Genomic DNA, 17,993 nt, shown 5'->3' on the forward strand with positions numbered 1-17,993 from the left:
CTCTGTTCCTTCTGGAAGCTGTAGAGAAGAACTTGTTTCCTTGCCTTGTCTAGCTTCTAGAGGCTGCCTGTATTCCTTGGCTTATGCCTCTTTCAATCTTCAGAGTCAGTAATCACATTCCTCTGACTTCTGCTTCCATTGTCACATGTCCTTTTCTGACTCTGCCTCTCCTGTCCTCATCTTCTACTCAAATGGACCCTTGTCATTACATTGGCCCTATGCAGATAATCCAGGATCATCTCCTCGTTGCAAGAGTCTTAATCACATCTGCAAGGTTCTTTTGTCATGTAAGGTAACATTTATAGGTTACAGGGATTAGGAAAATATGCTATGTTCAGGAATAATTATTCTGCCTACCATACTTAGTAAAAAACTATGATTTTCATAACAAAAATACACTCATGAAAAGTAACTCTCCCCCCCCCAAAAAAATACTGAGAACAGTATCATTTCCTAACTTTTTCTGCAAATCTCTTTATTTTTTTTTTAAAGATTTTATTTATTTATTTATGAGAATGCACAGAGAGGAGAGAGAGGCAGAGACGCAGGCAGAGGGAGAAGCAGACTCCATGCACCAGGAGCCCGACGTGGGATTTGATCCCGGGTCTCCAGGATCGCGCCCTGGGCCAAAGGCAGGCGCCAAACCGCTGTGCCACCCAGGGATCCCGGCAAATCTCTTTAAAGTATGGTTTAATAGCTGGATTCTGAAATTTGCTTATGCATTGTCTGTTGTTAATTTCACTTGTCACCTAGCTTCTGGAAAAATTCTACTGTAAAATTATGAGAAATGAGTGAAAACAGCTAATAATATCTTAATATTATGAAGGTAGTTTTGATTTTTATGGATCTTCTGAAAAGGTCTCAGACTCCCCAGTGGTCCCCGTTCACATTCTGAGAACCAACTGAGGAGAGTCATATCCTTTAATTCTTCTGGGTTTTAGGGTATGTAAGTGGGTGATGAGCTTTGACTACTATCATTGCTTTCTTAATCTCCCACCTAAGATGGCTAAATTGAGCCTTAAACATATTCTCATGTATTGAAAAAGTACTGAGACATTTCACAAATACTCTTTGAATTGATAATGGAAGTCCTTGCACATTTTTGAACAGAGGAATGATTTAAATTTGTATGTTACTTTGGGGGAGTCCACTTCAAAGCAAAAAAAAAAATCCATAAATTGCACGTGGAGGATGAAGATTAAGGATTTGGTTAAATGGGAGATGAGGAAACAACAAAAATTAATTTTGGAGCTTGAGATTTGGAAGCTGAAGTTGGTAACGATGTTCAGGCCCAGGATGTGGCTGGGCCACACACGGTTAGGGTAGATTTTTTTTTTTTTTTAATTTATGATAGTCACAGAGAGAGAGGCAGAGACACAGGCAGAGGGAGAAGCAGGCTCCATGCACCGGGAGCCCGACGTGGGATTCGATCCCGGGTCTCCAGGATCGCGCCCTGGGCCAAAGGCAGGCGCTAAACCGCTGCGCCACCCAGGGATCCCGGTTAGGGTAGATTTAAATTGCTTATTTGATATTGAGAGGTTTATGGCCAAGATATTAGAAAACTCATTACACTGGCATCACCCCGTATAACAGAACAGCAGTGGGCAGGGACGGGGGGTGGGTGGGAGGGGTTGGGGAGACTGCAATTTAATGCTAAAACTACTTTTAAAAACGGGAGACTGCTTTGGGGGCTGTTAGGTGATGGGGATATGAAATTAGAGAGCGTAACGTAATTTTTAAAGCACCCTGAAAAGCAATGAATATATACGGACATAAGTATTTGATTTTAGGTAATTTTCAAATTCCTTTCTCCATTTTACAAGTGGGATTAGTATCATACTGTGATACCACCATATTGTAAAACACCGTAACTCTAGGAACACCATGCTGTGATAAATAGCCTAGTTAAGACCTAAAAGCACTTAGCAAATGCAACGGATATACACGTTATTCAGTTTCTTTTGATATTGTGATGGTACGATCATTATTAGTAATAACAGTATTGAATACTGTGTTCAATATTTAACATACTAAATCTTGGTTACAGACTCCGTGGAATACTCTGAAGAGTTTTTCTACACTGATCTCCTTAACTTCCGACGCATTCCATCAAAATTATCTTTGTAAAAGGAAAACGTAGTGGGAAAATAAGTGTGGCTTAAATCTAGGAGTAGAAGCGGTGGAACCCGAAGGATGTGGGTTTCTATCCCTGCTCTGCCATTTATTAGATGCGCGAACAACGCGTTCCGCACAAAGGTCTCTCCAGTGTTCGTCCTCCCAATCTCCCATAATCAGGATGACTCCCTGAAGAAAGGCTGTCAAAGCAAACAAACACGCAAACCAAAACACCATTGTTTACGTAACTTTCGCCAAACCGTCTGCTTTCTACGAAATACCCAGCTGACAAATGCGGCCGGGATGTTTTTTTCCTTGAATTCTTCGACGAATAACATCTTCTATCCGCACTGATCAAAGCCCGAGTTTCGCGCTTCCTCTCACCCTCCGGGTTCACCTACTAACCCCTTCTGGCGGATACAGACCAGAACTCCGAAGGCGACCCGGAAGGAGAAATAGCCTTTTCCGCCCGGGGTCGGTGCGGGGGGGGGCGCCTCTCCGGGCGGCCTGGGCGGGGTCGAGAAAGGGGGCTGCGCGTGCGCAGCGGCGTTTGTTGCCCTTCCGGTAGGACCGGCGCGGAGAGGCGGCACGGACGCAGGGACGTACGCACGCTCTCCCTTACTAACGCCTCCGCGGCAGCTCCCTCGTACGCCAGCCGTGCCCAAGCCCGGCCGAAATGCTGCGGGCCTGTCAGTTATCGGGTGTGACCGCCGCCGCCCAGGTGAGCGCGGGGGCGCTGGGAGAGCGCGTGGTGAGGCGGACTCCGGCCAACCAACGGAAAATGGGAGAGGCTTTCGCTCTGACTAGGCCCCGGGAGAGAGGCGTGTTTCGCGGCCGCCCTCATCGCGGGAGTCCTGGGCCGACCCGTGAAGCAGTTGATTAGGGGGTTCGCCCGACTGGGATGATTTGAGGGTTATTGCTGTAAGCGGGATGGGGTGTGGAGAGAAGGTGGTGGGGAGGCGGGCGCAGGACCGTCAGCGCGGCTTCGGGGACGCGTCGTCCAATCAGCGGCGCGCTGCCCCAGGCAGGGACCAATAGTGGCTCTGGCGCTCGGGTTGCCGGTTGGGCTCGTGATAGGTTTCGCGCAGCCAGTGGTTGAAGGTCGCGGGGAGAACTACAGTTCCCAGCAGGAAACGCCTATAGCCTTGGCTTGTTGCATCTTTAATAAGGAGGTGTTGGGACTGTTAGAGTCCACATTTTAGGGGTCAAGGTTGTAATTACTCGGGAAGGACCTTCTTTTTTGCAGCTTAGAGAGCCTCTGAGGTATTCTTACTCTAGACAAAAAATGAGAGATTGTAGTTTATGAAGTAAAAACTCTGGGTACTGAGGAAGAACAGGAGTCATGACCTTGTGCTCATTTCTGAGGTTAGCTTGGGGATGTATTTCTCCAGGTGCTGGGACAACTTTGGCAGACATCCAGGAAGCCTAGACACCCAGTGACTTACATCTGCACGCTTGTCAAAGTACTTTTCTAAAGTTGGAAATAAACTTCTATTTCTATTGTTCACAGTTTTCAGAATTATTGATATGTTGGAAGATGTATTGCACACCAAGCAGCAATTGAACAAAATCTCTAGTCAGAGTGAGTGAGAAATCATGTCAGGCTTTTTTTTTTTTTCCTTCAAGTTTGCTTGTCTCCCTACTTGTTGCCAGGATAGAAGCAGCTTTTGTAGGCAAGTAGGGTCTGTATTAGTTCTTTTTTGATGCATAACAGGTGTCACACACTTAGCAGCTTAAAACCGCACCCATTTATTCTTAGACTTTCTGGTTATGAATGGTCTGGATTCTTTGTTCGGTGCCGCACAAGGTTGCAGTTGAGGCATTGACTGCTGTGGTGCTCATCTGGACCTCAGAGTCCTCTTCCAAGTTCATTTTGGCAGAATTCAGTCCCTTGCACCTGAGGAACCGAAGTCCCTGTTTTCTTTCCTGCTGTCACCTAACTCTCTTAGAGTTTGCTCCAAGTGTGTTGCTCAGTGACATGGATGTTTGCTTTCTTGTAGGCTACCAGGAGCTTATCTCTTTGACTTCAGAAGTCTCTCTTAACTTTCCTGTTTTTGATCTCTAGATCAGCATGTAAAAGGCTTTAAGATTAGCCTGGCCCACCTGGAAAACCTCCCTTTTGATTAACTCAGAGTCACCTGATGAGTTACACACCTGCAAAATCCCTTTTGTCTTGCAACCCTAATCATGGGCTTAACAGGGTGGAAATTGTGTGGGCCATCTTAGAATCCCTCCTAATGTAGTACCCAAGTGGGACTAGAACTCTTTGAGTGCAGAACTCTTGGTTTGTCTTCAGAGCTCTCCTTTCATGGAACACTCTTGTTCTGCCCTCAGATTATGTCATGGCTGTCACCAATCTCCTTGTCTGCCATAAAATCTAAAATTTTTCTACTTTTTCCTTCCTTGTCTTGATGAAAACGCTTTCTACTTATTGGGATTCCAATTAGGAAGTTAGAAGAAAACATTAAAGCTTCACACTAAAATATGAACCCTTTTCTAGCTTGCATCCGCATTTTCTTAGGGTCTCGAAATTGCGATCTTGTAAAAATTCATTGGTTTCTTCTCATTTTGTAGCATTTGATATTGTTGCTTTGTGAAGCTGTTTTTGCTTTCTGGCTTTTCTTATGTAGTATCTAGGGGCTCTTTATCTTTCTCCTTTTTCCTTTATTGAATCTGCTACTTGTACCTCGAAATATATCCCCAAGGTCTGACCTCTCTTCCCATCTCTCTCTTTTTAATTAAGACTTTTTATTTTTTATATTTTGAAGATTTTATTTATTTATTCATGAGAGACAGAGAGAGAGAGAGGGGCAGAGACCTAGGCAGAGGGAGAAGCAGGCTCCATGCAGGGAGCCCAATGTGGGACTCGGTTCCGGGACTCCAGGATCAGGCCCTGGGCTGAGGGCAGGCGCTAAACCGCTGAGCCACCCAGGGATCCCCTAACTAAGACTTTTTAAAGAGCAGTTTTAGCTTTGCAGCAAAATTGAGGGGAAGGTAGAGATGTTCTGCCCCCACACATGCTTGCTTACCTTCCACCATTATCAACATCCCCCACCAGAGTGGTGCATTTATTACAGTTGATTAACTTACATGGGCATATCATAATCACCCAAAGCCCATAGTTTACATTGGGGCTCACTTTTGGTGTTGTACATTGTCTGGGTTTGGACAAATGTATGATGACATATGTCAGTCGTTACTGGTATCTTACAGAGTATTTTCACTGCCTTAAAAATCCTCTATTCTCCACTTACTCATCACTTTCTTTCCTCTCCTCGCAACCACTGATCTTTTTATTAACTCTTTAGTTTTGCCTTTCCAAAACGTCATATAGATGGAATCATACAGCGTGTAGCCTTCTCACATTGGCTTCAGTCGCTTCATAATGTGCATTTAACTTTCTTCCATGTCTCTTCATGGCTTGACAGCCTTCTTTTTTTTCTTTTCTTTAAGCATTGACTAATATTCCATTGTCTGGATGTACCACAATTTACCCATTCACCTACTGAAGGATGTCTTTGTTGCTTCCAAGTTTTAGCAGTTGTGAGTGAAGCTGGTCTAAATATTTCATGTGTAGGGTTTTGTGTGAACATGTTTTCAGCTCTTGGGTAAATACTGAGGTGCATGATTGCTGTATTATATGTTTAGTTTTTGTAAAAAAAAGTGTCAAACTGTCTTTCAGAGTGGCTGTACCTTTTGCATTGCTAGCAGTGATGAATGGGAGTTCTTGTTGTCCTACATCCTCATCAGCGTTTGGTGTTGTCAGTCTTAGGGACTTTGGCCATTCTGATGTATGTGATAATCTCATTGTTGCCCCATCTCTTTATATACTGTTACTTGGGATTATATCAATTCTCAGAACTTTCATCCCCAGCAGATGGTTCTTTAGATTCTTTTGAGCTTTCTAGTCAAATTTTCTTTTCCTTGTTTGATTTTGTCAACTTTATCCAGAATATTCTACTTGTCAAAATCTTTTCCATTCTGTCAAGCTTCATCTTCTTTGATGTTTTCCTGCTTTACTATTGCCCTTTTAGAGTCTTCTGGAATTTTTTTTTTCATTAGGATTGTAAAAACTGTTACTCATTACTCAGCAGTAATGTCTGCCAAGTATACATGGTAGAAAGTACTTTAATATATCATTGCTCTTTGCTTTTATTGGTGTTAGATCATTTTTTATTATTCCTTATTTTCATCTTTTTAGGCCAGTGGCTTTCAAGCCATTTTGGAATATTTACATCGTAACTTAAGACATGCAAGTGGGAATATATGAGTAATATATATTCATACATGTATGGAGGGAAAACTAAAGTATTAAGTTCCTTCTTTTGCCATATTTAATACTTGCCATTTGCTTGTTGTAACTGAAGGGTACGTTTTCTAAGATAGAGATCTGTGTCTTTCTTTCTTTTTTTTTTTTTTTTTTTTAAGATCTGTGTCTTTCTTGAGAGATAATACTGCTTCAATGCCAAACTTCCTGGATTTTTTTTTTTTGTGTGTGTGTATATATAAACATATATATGTATATATATTCTTTTTTAAAGATTTATTTATTCATGAGAGACAGAGAGAGAGAGAGAGAGAGAGAGGCAGAGACACAGGCAGAGGGAGAAGCAGGCTCCATGCAGGGAGCCCGATGTGGGACTCGATCCTGGGTCTCTAGGATCACGCCCTGGGTCAAAGGCGGCGCTAAACCACTGAGCCACCCGGGCTGCCCTGTGTGATATATTTTTAACCTTAATTCATAATTCTTTTATTTTCTTTTATTTTTTAAAGAAGATTTTATTTATTTGAGAGAGAGCGTGTACTTGCACACATAAGTGGTGGGGAGGTGCAGACTCCCCACTGAGCAGGGGGCCTGACTCCCGTCTTCATCCCAGGACTCTTAGCCAAAGGCAGACGCTTAACTGACTGAGCCACCCAAGTGTCCTTTAATTCATGATTCTTATATTTTAAACTAGCCTTTGAAAAAGTTGTCACATGCTAATGTGCGTTTCAAATGTAGAAGTAGGTGTTAACTTCTAGGTGTCTTTTGTTTGTGTGTGGGGAGTCCTTGTGACAAAACCCACCAAAACATGGTCAGTTATAGCCATTGGCAAAGTCTATAGGGGAAACCTGGAACCTCCAGAATGGGGTTCATGTGAGGAGATATTTATTATAGTCTCTTGTTTCCAGGTTGTAATGCTAGAGTTTGCTTGCTTGCTTGCTTCCTGAAGATTTTATTTATTTATTTGACGAGAGAGAGAGAGAGAGAGAGAGAGAGAGAGAGAGAGAACGAACTGGGGGAGTGGCAGGCAGAGGGAAAGAGAGAAGCAGCCCCCCCGGGAACTTGATATGGGGCTCAGTCTCAGGACCCTGGGATCATGGTCTGAGCCAAAGGCAGACACTTAACCATCTTAGCCACCCAGGCACCCCTAGAATTTGGTTTCTTTTTGTATGTTTACCTTAGTTTGGAGCTAAGGAATAGATGGTTTGTGCAAGAACATAACATGGGTGTTGTATTTTTATATTTTTTGTTTTTATTTTTATTTAAAAAATATTTGATAGAGAAAGCACAAGTGAGGGAAGGGACAGAGGTATAGAGAGAGGGATAAGCTGACTCCTTGCCCAGTAGGTAGCCCGACATGGGGCTCTATCCCAGGACCATGACGTGAGCCGAAGGTAGACCCTTCACCAACTGAGCCACCCAGGCACCCTCTTTTTTGTTTTCAAAAATCATGTTTCTATAGGTTAGAAGCAGTAATCCTAACCTTGCAACATTGATTATAAAATTATGTCAAGGCAAATTGCTTTGAAACAGTATAGTTCTTTCTACATGATAGGTTATTATTAATTAAAAGCTATTCCAGAATGAAGAAGTGTGTTAAAGTAGGGTGTTTAGTTTATATAAACAAAGAGATTAGCTTGGTGCATAAGAAAGAGAGCTCTAGGGGACGACTTAGATTTGGCAATGGTTTCTTAGATATGACTCCAAAAGAAGTAAAAGATAAATTGGATTTCATCAAAATTAAAATTTTTTGTTCTATCAAAGGACACTGAAGTGAGTGAAAAGAATGGGAGAAAATATTTTCAAATCATATATCTGATAAGGATCTAGAGTCAGAATATGTAAAGAACTATAGCTTAACAATAAAAAGACAACCTTAATAAGCCATGGGCAAAGAACTTGAATAGACGTTTATCCAAAGAAGATGTAAAAGTGGTCAGAAAGCACATGAAAGCATAATAAACATCCACTGGCATTAGGGAAATGCAAATCAGAACCACAATAAAATAGCTACTTCATACTAAGATGCCTATAATGAAAACATAAAATTATAGGTAATAGGATGTGGAGAAAATGGAACCCTCATTCATTACTGGTGGGAATGTAAAATAATGCAAAGTTAAACATAGAATTACCATGTGACCCTGCAATTCCACCCCCAAAAATTGAAAATAGGTGTTTAAACAAAGTTTCCCGAGGGATATAGCACTATTTACAATAGCCAAACGATGGAGACATCCCAAATGTCCATCAACTAATGCTTGGATAAACAAAATATAGTATATCCATAGATTAAATATTCTGGTCAGCCCCCAAAAGAAACCACATAATACGTACATGATACATGCTACAACATGGATGAACTTTGAAAACATCATACCAAGTGAAAGAAGCTGGGCTCAAAAGACCACATATTGTAGAATTTCATTTGTATCAGATATCCAGAATAGACAAGTCTGTAGAGCCAGAAAGTAGATAGTGTTTGCAGGGACTGGGGGGAGGGGAGAACGGAGAGACTGCTTAGTTGGTACAGGGATCTCCTTTTGGAGTTATGAAAATGTTCTAGAACTAAATAGTGGTGAGGGTTGTTGTACAGCACTGAAGATGTACTAATGTCACTGAATTGTACACTTTAAGATGGTTGAATTTTATAACTGAATTTTATTACAGACAGGAAAAAAAAATTTGAAAACTTGACACCAGGTATTTGAGATGGCCTGAAGTATAGAGACAGATTTTATATACACACAGACACATAGACACACAAACAATGTAACAAAATGATATGCTATAAATTTGAAGTCAGGTCCATTGGCCAAATATTAGAGAAAAAAAACTATAGATTAAAAGAGACTTAGAAGATATCCTCTTTTTTTTTTTTATTAAATAAAACTGCACTATGGTGTCTAGGGACTCATACTTGGGTGATAAAACCATAAAAACCCATAAATTTCTGACTTTTAAAATTACTTAGGATATTACGTGCTATGTAGAATATGAGAGCAGGCTAATGAATGGGATACTTAAATTTTTAAAAATCAAGAGCCACTTGTTCAGATAAAAACCCTATAAATTTGAGTCATGCTACAATCCTTATTTCTACTTTTTTCTCATACAGAAGTAGGAAACTTTACTGCTATCAATTTTTCGCCATGATCCCCCCTCTCCCCACATTTTATTCTCTCTTAAATTAGGGTCTGTCTTTTTTTTTTTTTTTTTTTTTTTTTAAGATTTCATTTATTTGAGAGACAGTGAAAGCGAGCATGAGAGGGGTGGCAGAAGGGCAGAGGGAGAAGGAAAAGCAGACTCCTCCCCACTGATCAGGGAGCCTGAGGTGGGGCTTGATCCCAGGACCCTGAGATCTTGATCTTGACCTGAGCCAAAAGCAGATGCTTAACTGACTGAGCCACCCAGGTACCCCCAGAGTGCATCTTATAATTAATGGTATGTTGTTTAATTGAAAGGATTTTGATAACTCAGCTTTCAAAAAAAAATAGCCAAAAAATTGTGAAAAATAATAGTTCTCGGAGAGGACAAGTCTTACCAGATTAAAAGCTATTTCTAAGATGCGGTAGTTAAAACACTGCAGTATTAGTATAGATCATTGGAACAAAGTAGGAAATCTAAATGCATCGAGGCATTTGATGTATTTTAAAGGTAGCATTTCAAGTCACTAGAAAAAATTGTTAAGTCTGTGATTTAGGGACAACTGAGTAGATATTTGGAAAAAAATAAAGTTGGATCTGTACCTCAGACTAATTTCAAAGAATTATACGTAAAAGGAAGAAAACTATGATAGTAGAAGACACGTGGAGGAATTACTTTATAACCTGATGGTGACTTTCTAAGAATATGAGAAAACCCAGGCTCCATAAAATATTGACAGTTTGGACTACAAAAAAAAGGTAATTCCATCATATATATTTCTGTTGAGGGAGGATAGAGGGTCAAGATAAAGTATAAGGTGGAAAAAGATACAGGATCAAAAATAAATATTGATGTGAAATGAGGCATTCATTCTAGTGGTTTTTTTTTAAGTTTTTTTTTTTTTAAGATTTTATTTATTTATTCATGAGAGACACAGAGAGAGAGAGAGGCAGAGAAGCAGGCTCCATGCAAGGAGCCCGATGTGGGACTCGATCCTGGATCTCCAGGATCACACCCCAGGCTGCAGGCGGCGCTAAACCGCTGGGCCACCGGGGCTGCCCCATTCTAGTGTTAATTTGGTTTTGTACTCCCCAGATTTCAGATTTTCACTATTATGTTTGCTGCTTGATGTTCCAGTTAGCTAATTATCCACTGTGACCAGTGTCTTAATTTTTGACCTGAATACTTCTTTGTATCTATGAAAGTATAGAATCTTAAATACAACTTTAATGGTTTCCTAATATTTCTTTTGACATAGACGTAGATGTGGTTTTTTTAAAAATGTCATATAACCCACTTTACAGGACAATAGGAAAACATGTTTTTCTGTTAAAAGCAGTTGAACGATATTGAGAATTCTACACATTAGATAATAATTGAAATGCTTTTAAAATACCAACTATAACTTCTTTACATGTTGTAAAACATCTAGCTTGTTGTATTATGTTTTTTTTTCCTAAATGTATTAAGACATTAATGCTTACTTTTAGGCTTAGAGCATAAATTGCAGCTGTAATTGTGGAGTTATTTTATATGGCATTTAATCATGTGATCGAGTTTTTTTGAACTTAGGATATTTCTAAAAGGAAATTTGTGTTTTTCTGATATTTGAATGCAGTTTCATCATGGAACCCAGAGAATTCATTTTTTCCCCCTTGACTTGTTACAGTTTGATTTTCTGCTTGATGTAAGGAAAGATGATATTGATGCAATAAATTTGAAATTACAGATTGATTGCTATGAATAACTAAATTTATCAAAACCTTCCCCAAAAGTATTTTGATAAGTGTTCATTTGTTTTATTTAAGATATCCACATATTGTTAAGAAACATTTGCTTTACTCTGATTAAAACAAATTTCAGAGGTTGGCCTCATCATTTGCTTTTGAATAAAGATAGGTTACGTGGAGATAAGTATTTACTTAAGCATTTATAATATTAAAATTTTCTTTTTAAAATTTTTGACTTTCAGTTTAAGGCAAACCAAGATGAACTTTCAGATTTAAAAGACTGCCTCTAGGAAATGACCAGTCCCATAGTTATCTTACAGATGGGAAATTTGGTTTCCTACATAAATTAAGCTAAGATTGGATCTCTCCCTAGTAGATTCATATACATCCTACAATGCAGTGTTTTCTGTGGGTGATTTTTCAGATGTCTGAATTAATCTTACTAAGTAAAAGTAGATATTTTATGCTATTTTATTTTTTCTTGCCAATTAAAAAAAGCATATGGCAAATTCCAGTCATATCCAAGAAATAATGTACATAACACTTAAGAGTGCTCATTGATCATAATCTGATAATAATTTTTTTAATCTTAAAGATAATCTTATATGAGTCTTAGGTTACTGGAAGCATCACTGTTATAAAGGGTTTATAAGAGTTTTATGGTAAATTCATTTCTGAAAGTAAAATAATTTTTTGTTTAACAAAGACATTTGTAATAAAAATATTAATCTGAGTTACCACCCTAAAAGCTTTCCAGATTCCTTCTGCATTGACTGTGACATTTTCTTCTTCCTCTCTAGAGTTGTCTCTGTGGGAAGTTTGTCCTCCGTCCAATACGACCATGCCGTAGATACTCTACTTCAGGCAGTTCTAGGTATGTGATACGTCTCCCTGTAAACAGGCTTAAAAGCCTGTTAAAACTGTGTGTTAAACAGTTAAACTTTTCCATGAATATGGGAATAGCTGCTTAAAATATTTTTTGTTAAGGGATACAAATATTGGAGCTTTGCTGTAATATTTGACACATTATTTATTTATAGGTGAAAATTTGTTATGTCTCTTTGGTTCTTCTGTAGTTGGATGGCATCCAAGTAGATAGCCTCCCTCCCTCATGTGCTGTCTTCCATTCTGTAGCAAATAGATTTATATCCAGAATTTAGCAGATTGTAACTTTAAAAATATTTGTTTTATTTGATATTTGTATTGTCTTTCTTCTGTAAAGGGTTTACTTTATTGTGTTTACAGAAATGTTGGGATGCCTGGGTGTCTCAGTGGTTGACTATCTGCCTTTGGCTCAGGGCATGATCCCAGAGTTCCAGGATCAGTCCCACATTGGGCTCCCTTCATGGAGCCTGCTTCTCCCTCTGCCTTTGTCTCTGCCTCTCTCTGTGTGTATCTCTCATGAATAAATAGAACCTTTAAAAAAAAAAAAAGAAAAGAAAAAGAAATGTTATATTAAGGAGAGAGGAGCTTTGAAAGTTAGTGATAATTCTTTTTTGGGTTCAAAGCAAATCTCATTATTATGAACATCTTAATTTTTTTTAACATCTTGAGTTTTAAGTGTTACAGGATAGATTACTTCATTCTTCCTATTCTAGATATTACTATACTTAAATATAGTTATCCTTAAGTAAATGTTATTTCCTATTGCAGACATGTTTTACAGCAAATCAGGAAAGGGTGATGTGCAGCTGTAGTAATAAACTTGGCTGCTGTTATCTGAATCATCAGTAGAGAGGTAGAAGTTAGAGATTTTTGAGACTTTTACATTGGTCTAAGTAAGTGTCTTTGGGAAAGCCAAGAAATATAAATGTGTTTTCCTATTTCTTTCACTTAGGTTGTCCCCTGGCAAAATTGTTGGAGCTGGCCTCTTGTTTGTTGGTGGAGGTATTGGTGGTACTATCCTGTATGCCAAATGGGATTCCCATTTCCGGGAAAGTGTAGAGAAAACCATACCTTACTCAGACAAACTCTTTGAGATGGTTCTTGGTTCCCCACCTTATTCTGTTCCATTGCCAAAGAAGCCGGTAAGAGTTTTAAACAATATTTCAGTTTATTCTCTGGAATACTTGTAAAAGCAGGTTGTTTTCATCTTGAAAATATAATTCAGTAGAACCTGCTAGAGGTGTGTTTGCTAGGTTTTTTTTTAACATTAATCTGTAGAGTTGGATTTTTATTCCTTTGGAGTTAAGTGTTCTCATTTAGTACCCATTATATAGAAAATAATTGCATGACACACAAGAGTAGATGGAGGAGGGTGCTTGAGCAGAGGTAACCATTGCTGCCCTGTGAATGGAGGGTGGTCTGTGACAGCCTACATTGTTGGAGCTATCAAGCCATGACTTAAAACACTAAAAGCATAAACATAGAATGAATGGTCATGGCACAGAACCCAAGTGGTTATAGTTAGTGGCTCTTTTTAGACCATAAAACAAAAGTCACAGAATTTTCAGCTACTTACTGATTAGTTGACAGGAATATCTTCTGGTATTTCTGGAACTTTGTATATGTTCAGAGTTTGAAACTTCCCCTCCTCCCCTAGGTTTAAATTTTTTTTAAACATCTTAAATATTTCTTTACCCAAACAACTGCTTGAAAAAAAAATTCACAGAAGAGGTCATCAATTTTTTTTTTTTCCTGATTTGGTTGTGGGTGTTTGTACTGTAATGCTGAACAATACTGATCAGTATTTTCTTAGAAAGTGAGCGGACCTCTATTCTCTAGTATCTATCATAGCCTAGAGATAAATCTTATAACAGCGTTATTATTTGAGAAAGCAAATGTCCTCTGATAGCTTCCCCCAACCTTATCATGCTTTTTCAAAATATTCTTAGTCTTCTACATCATATATTCTTTCACATGAACTTTAAAATGTGTATGTTGGCCAAGAGAGTTTTATAGCTTCAGTAGTCAGGGAACAGAATTCTGTAGATTCATTCTTAAATCTATTTTAACCTACACGATCCAGGAGAAATAGCTGAGAGCAATTCTAGGAGAATGGAGTAAGCTGAAGAGTTGAGAATAGTGTTCTTTTCTTGCTTGACAGGACTTCAAGTGTCATTCTTCGTAGATTGTTTATCTCTCTCGATAGTCATGGCCTCTTCGCATTCCACTCTAGCAGTCTTTCTGAACATTCCCATTTGGATTACTTGGCAGGTCCATTCTGCCCTACCTCAGAAGTTACACTTTTCCTAATTTGCTTTATTTTTTATTTTTTTTTCAAAGATTTTATTTATTTCTTAGAGACACACACACACAGAGAAAGAGAGAGAGAGAGAGAGAGAGAGAGAGAGAGACAGGCAGAGGTAGAAGCAGGCTCCACGCAGGGAGCCGGACGTGGGACTTGATCCCTGTCTCCAGGATCATGCCCCGGGCCGAAGGCGGCGCTACCGCTGAGCCACCCGGGCTGCCCCCTAATTTGCTTTTTTATGTTAAAGATAGCACTATGCTGTCACACAGTTGGGTTAGAATTCTTGGATTCATCTTCATAGTTTCCTATATTTTGTTAGCTATCTTGTTTAATCTCTGATATTTATTTTTTTTCTTGGATTACAGCTGTCCTTACTCCATTTCTAACCTTTATGACTTTATCATCAAACTTAATACTTTATCACCAAACTTGACCTGTTTCTCTTCCCCGCCCAAGACTTTCCTCCCTCTCTCCACTGCTGAGATCTCCCCTCCTAACATAATCTAGTCCATGCTCATATCAGTACCAGAGAATTATCTAAAATAAGTGCTATCACATTTTCATGATATTTTTATATCACTTACCAGTAAATTTTTTACATTTCTTATCATTTGAAAGACAGGAGACCACAGAATATAAAAACTATAGAGACTTTAGAGATTGTTTCATGTTCAGTATAAGGAGAATAAAGCAAGGAGTGGTTAAAAAGTTAGCCTGGGAGCTAGCCATTTGTTCCTTTATTCTGTAGGTTATGGTTTTTGCTGGTTTTTAGGGTGACATTTAATACACATTGCAGTCTGGCTCTTATTTATCTTTCCAGCCTTATCTCTGAGTGGTCCTGCACATAAATCCTTAGCTTCATGCCAGTTAACCTTACAAAAAAATATGCCTTGTGCTTTCCATTCATTTATTCAGCAAATATCGATCAAGTGAGTATTATGTACCAGACACTGTTTCAAGGGCCTTTGTTAAAGCAGAGAGCTAAACAAAGATCACTTCTACTTGTACTTTTTTTCTCTTGGTGGTCTTGTACTCAGAGTGACCTTTTCTTTTGCCTACTAATGTTCTCTTCAAAACCTACATCCTTCACTACATATACCAAAGTATATTTTCTCATCTCTGAATTACAGTAGCAGTTAGGGTTTTAGTTTTTAATTTTCACCATTTATTCATTCTCTACTCCTGTGTGTTATTACCAACTTGTTGCTTTTAGAAACTATGCATTTTATTTTATGATAATTCCTTTGGTGCCAACATGTATATTTTCTCATCTCTGAATTACAGTAGCAGTTAGGGTTTTAGTTTTTAATTTTCACCATTTATTCATTCTCTACTCCTGTGCGTTATTACCAACTTGTTGCTTTTAGAAACTATGCATTTTATTTTATGATAATTCCTTTGGTGCCAACATGATTATTTATGCATAGGTATAAATATTAAGAGAAGATACATTTAAAATCTTTTTGATGGACATGGAGTAAGACCTACCTAAATGGAGACAAATATTATGTTCCTCAATGGGACTTAATATCATAAAAATGTCCTTTTTCTCAAATATTCATTTCTCTCAAATTTTCCCTAAACTTGTATATATTTGAGAGACATGGCATTTGTATACACACACATATACCTAATAAGAATTCTAATGGGTTTTTCTAGAGGTTGAAGAATCAGATAAGATGATTTTAAAATTCCCATGAAAGGATAAATAATGTAGCCAAGAATATTTCAAAACAGTATTGGGTTGGGGAAGGGTCAGAAGACACTTGTTTTTCCAGGTATTTGACTTTGTTATAATCCTACTTTAATAGAAAAATAAGATTTTGACACAGGATTAGAAATGAGAGAAATAGAACAACTAAGTCTGGAAATAGGTCTTATTTATACACACACAGATACACACAAGTTCATTGTGAGAATGTAAGTTGCTAGAGCCTTATGTGAAAGTAATCTATTAATGTTAAAAATACAAAACCTTCAGATGCCTGGGTGGCTCAGTAGTTGAATGCCTTTGACTCAGGTCATGATCATGGGGTCCTAGGATTGAGTCCCATGTCAGGCTCACTGCAGGGAGCCTGCTTCTTCCTCTGCCTGTGTCTCTGCCTCTGTGTGTCTCTCATGAATAAATAAAATCTTTAAAAAAAGTATGTGTGTGTGTATGTGTGTGTGTATGTATATATAAAACCTCTTAGACCCAGCACTTCTTTTGGAAACTGTCCAAACTACAGTGCTTTTCAGTTACCTGGACAAGGATTTTTTTTTTTTTTTTTTAAGATTTTATTTATTTATTCATGAGATTCAGAGAGAGAGGCAGAGGGAGAAGCAGACTCCATGCAGGGAGCCCAAGGTGGAACTCAATCCCGAGTCTCCAGGATCATGCCCTGGGCCAAAGGCGGCGCTAAACTGCTGAGCCACCCAGGCTGCCCGACAAGGATGTTTTAATAACAAAAAAGGCAGGAACCAACTTGAATGTCCAAAAAATAGAATAATTGACCAAGTTGTGGGTTTTGCAGTTACATTAAAATATTGAGGGACCCCTGAGTAGCTCAGTGGTTAAGTGTCTGCCATCAGCTCTGGGGTGGAAAGATAGATTTCAGGCTATTGGCTGTGGTTGCCTAAGAGTGCTGTAAGGGGAAAAGAGCAGTAAAAGGGGCAAAATAAAACCATTAATATGTCTTGATGTTATTTTGTTATAGTGAGTGTGTATTTTATGATTTAAATGATAAAATTTTAATAAAAAACGCATATATTTCTAATTTCTGGTAGTGACAAAGTTCAGAACCATTTCTGTTATGATTTGAGTACTCTTTTGATATATCTGAGTTTCGTTGCCAAATTCTGGCAAAATGGCATACCATACGTGGTAAATGAAAATATTTCAGTTACTCAGTAATTTTTGCCAGCAAATTTTGCCAGGCAGTCCTGTTAATGAACAGGATCTTAAACTTAAGGCATGGTAAGTGAGAAAGAGAAAAGCGGACATTGCAATTATTGTGTTTTTTAATGTCCAGTTGCATGAATCGAGAGATTAAAGAAACAAAATACTTTGAGTTTTACTCAGAGCCTCTGAAAGTTATTTGTTTCTAATTGAATGTAGAAGACAATGGAATTTGATTTAGAAAGCAGATGGAAATGGTCTTCTCAATGTTGTATACATAAAAGAAACTTTATTTTTTAAAAGATTTTATTTGAGAGAGTGAGAGAGCAGCAGAGGGAGAGAGAGAAGCAGGACCTTGGGATCATGGTCTGAGCTGAAGGCAGATGCTTATCTAATTGAACCACCCAGGTACCCCAAGAAATGGTATTTTTAAAGGGAAGGCTCTGTATTGTGTACTTTATTATTTGTCCTAAGAGTGGGCCTTGTTACTATGAAAATATGGGCCGTCATTTGGAGTGAAATTTTTCAGCTGTATTTTTCTAGAATGATGGCTTCTCTTGCCTTACTGTGGTTAATAAGATAATATTGTGTAGTGTTAACTTTATATGAAAAAAACCTGAAAGACTTGACTTTTGAAATAATACAAGTTATTGTATATTGCCTTTTTTT

General features: G+C 38.5%; 1 protein-coding gene across 18 annotated transcripts in view; it reads left to right on the forward strand.

The window, feature by feature from the left end:
* The first annotated feature begins 2,633 nt into the window (after positions 1-2,633).
* The window catches only part of IMMT (inner membrane mitochondrial protein), a 37,196-nt gene continuing 21,836 nt past the window's right edge, over positions 2,634-17,993 (forward strand). For 15 of the 18 annotated variants that reach the window (XM_049095548.1, XM_025453830.3, XM_025453831.3 and 12 more), the window contains exons 1-3: positions 2,634-2,836; positions 12,057-12,130; positions 13,094-13,283. In XM_049095548.1, the coding sequence (XP_048951505.1) occupies positions 2,792-2,836; positions 12,057-12,130; positions 13,094-13,283 (309 nt within the window). In that variant the 5' untranslated portion in view covers positions 2,634-2,791. Of the gene's footprint in view, positions 2,837-12,056; positions 12,131-13,093; positions 13,284-17,993 lie in introns of those variants that run through there. The other 3 variants (XM_049095555.1, XM_049095556.1, XM_049095557.1) reach the window with 1 other exon arrangement.

This window comes from Canis lupus, chromosome 17, assembly GCF_003254725.2.
Source record: "Canis lupus dingo isolate Sandy chromosome 17, ASM325472v2, whole genome shotgun sequence".
NCBI classification, from domain to species: domain Eukaryota; kingdom Metazoa; phylum Chordata; class Mammalia; order Carnivora; family Canidae; genus Canis; species Canis lupus.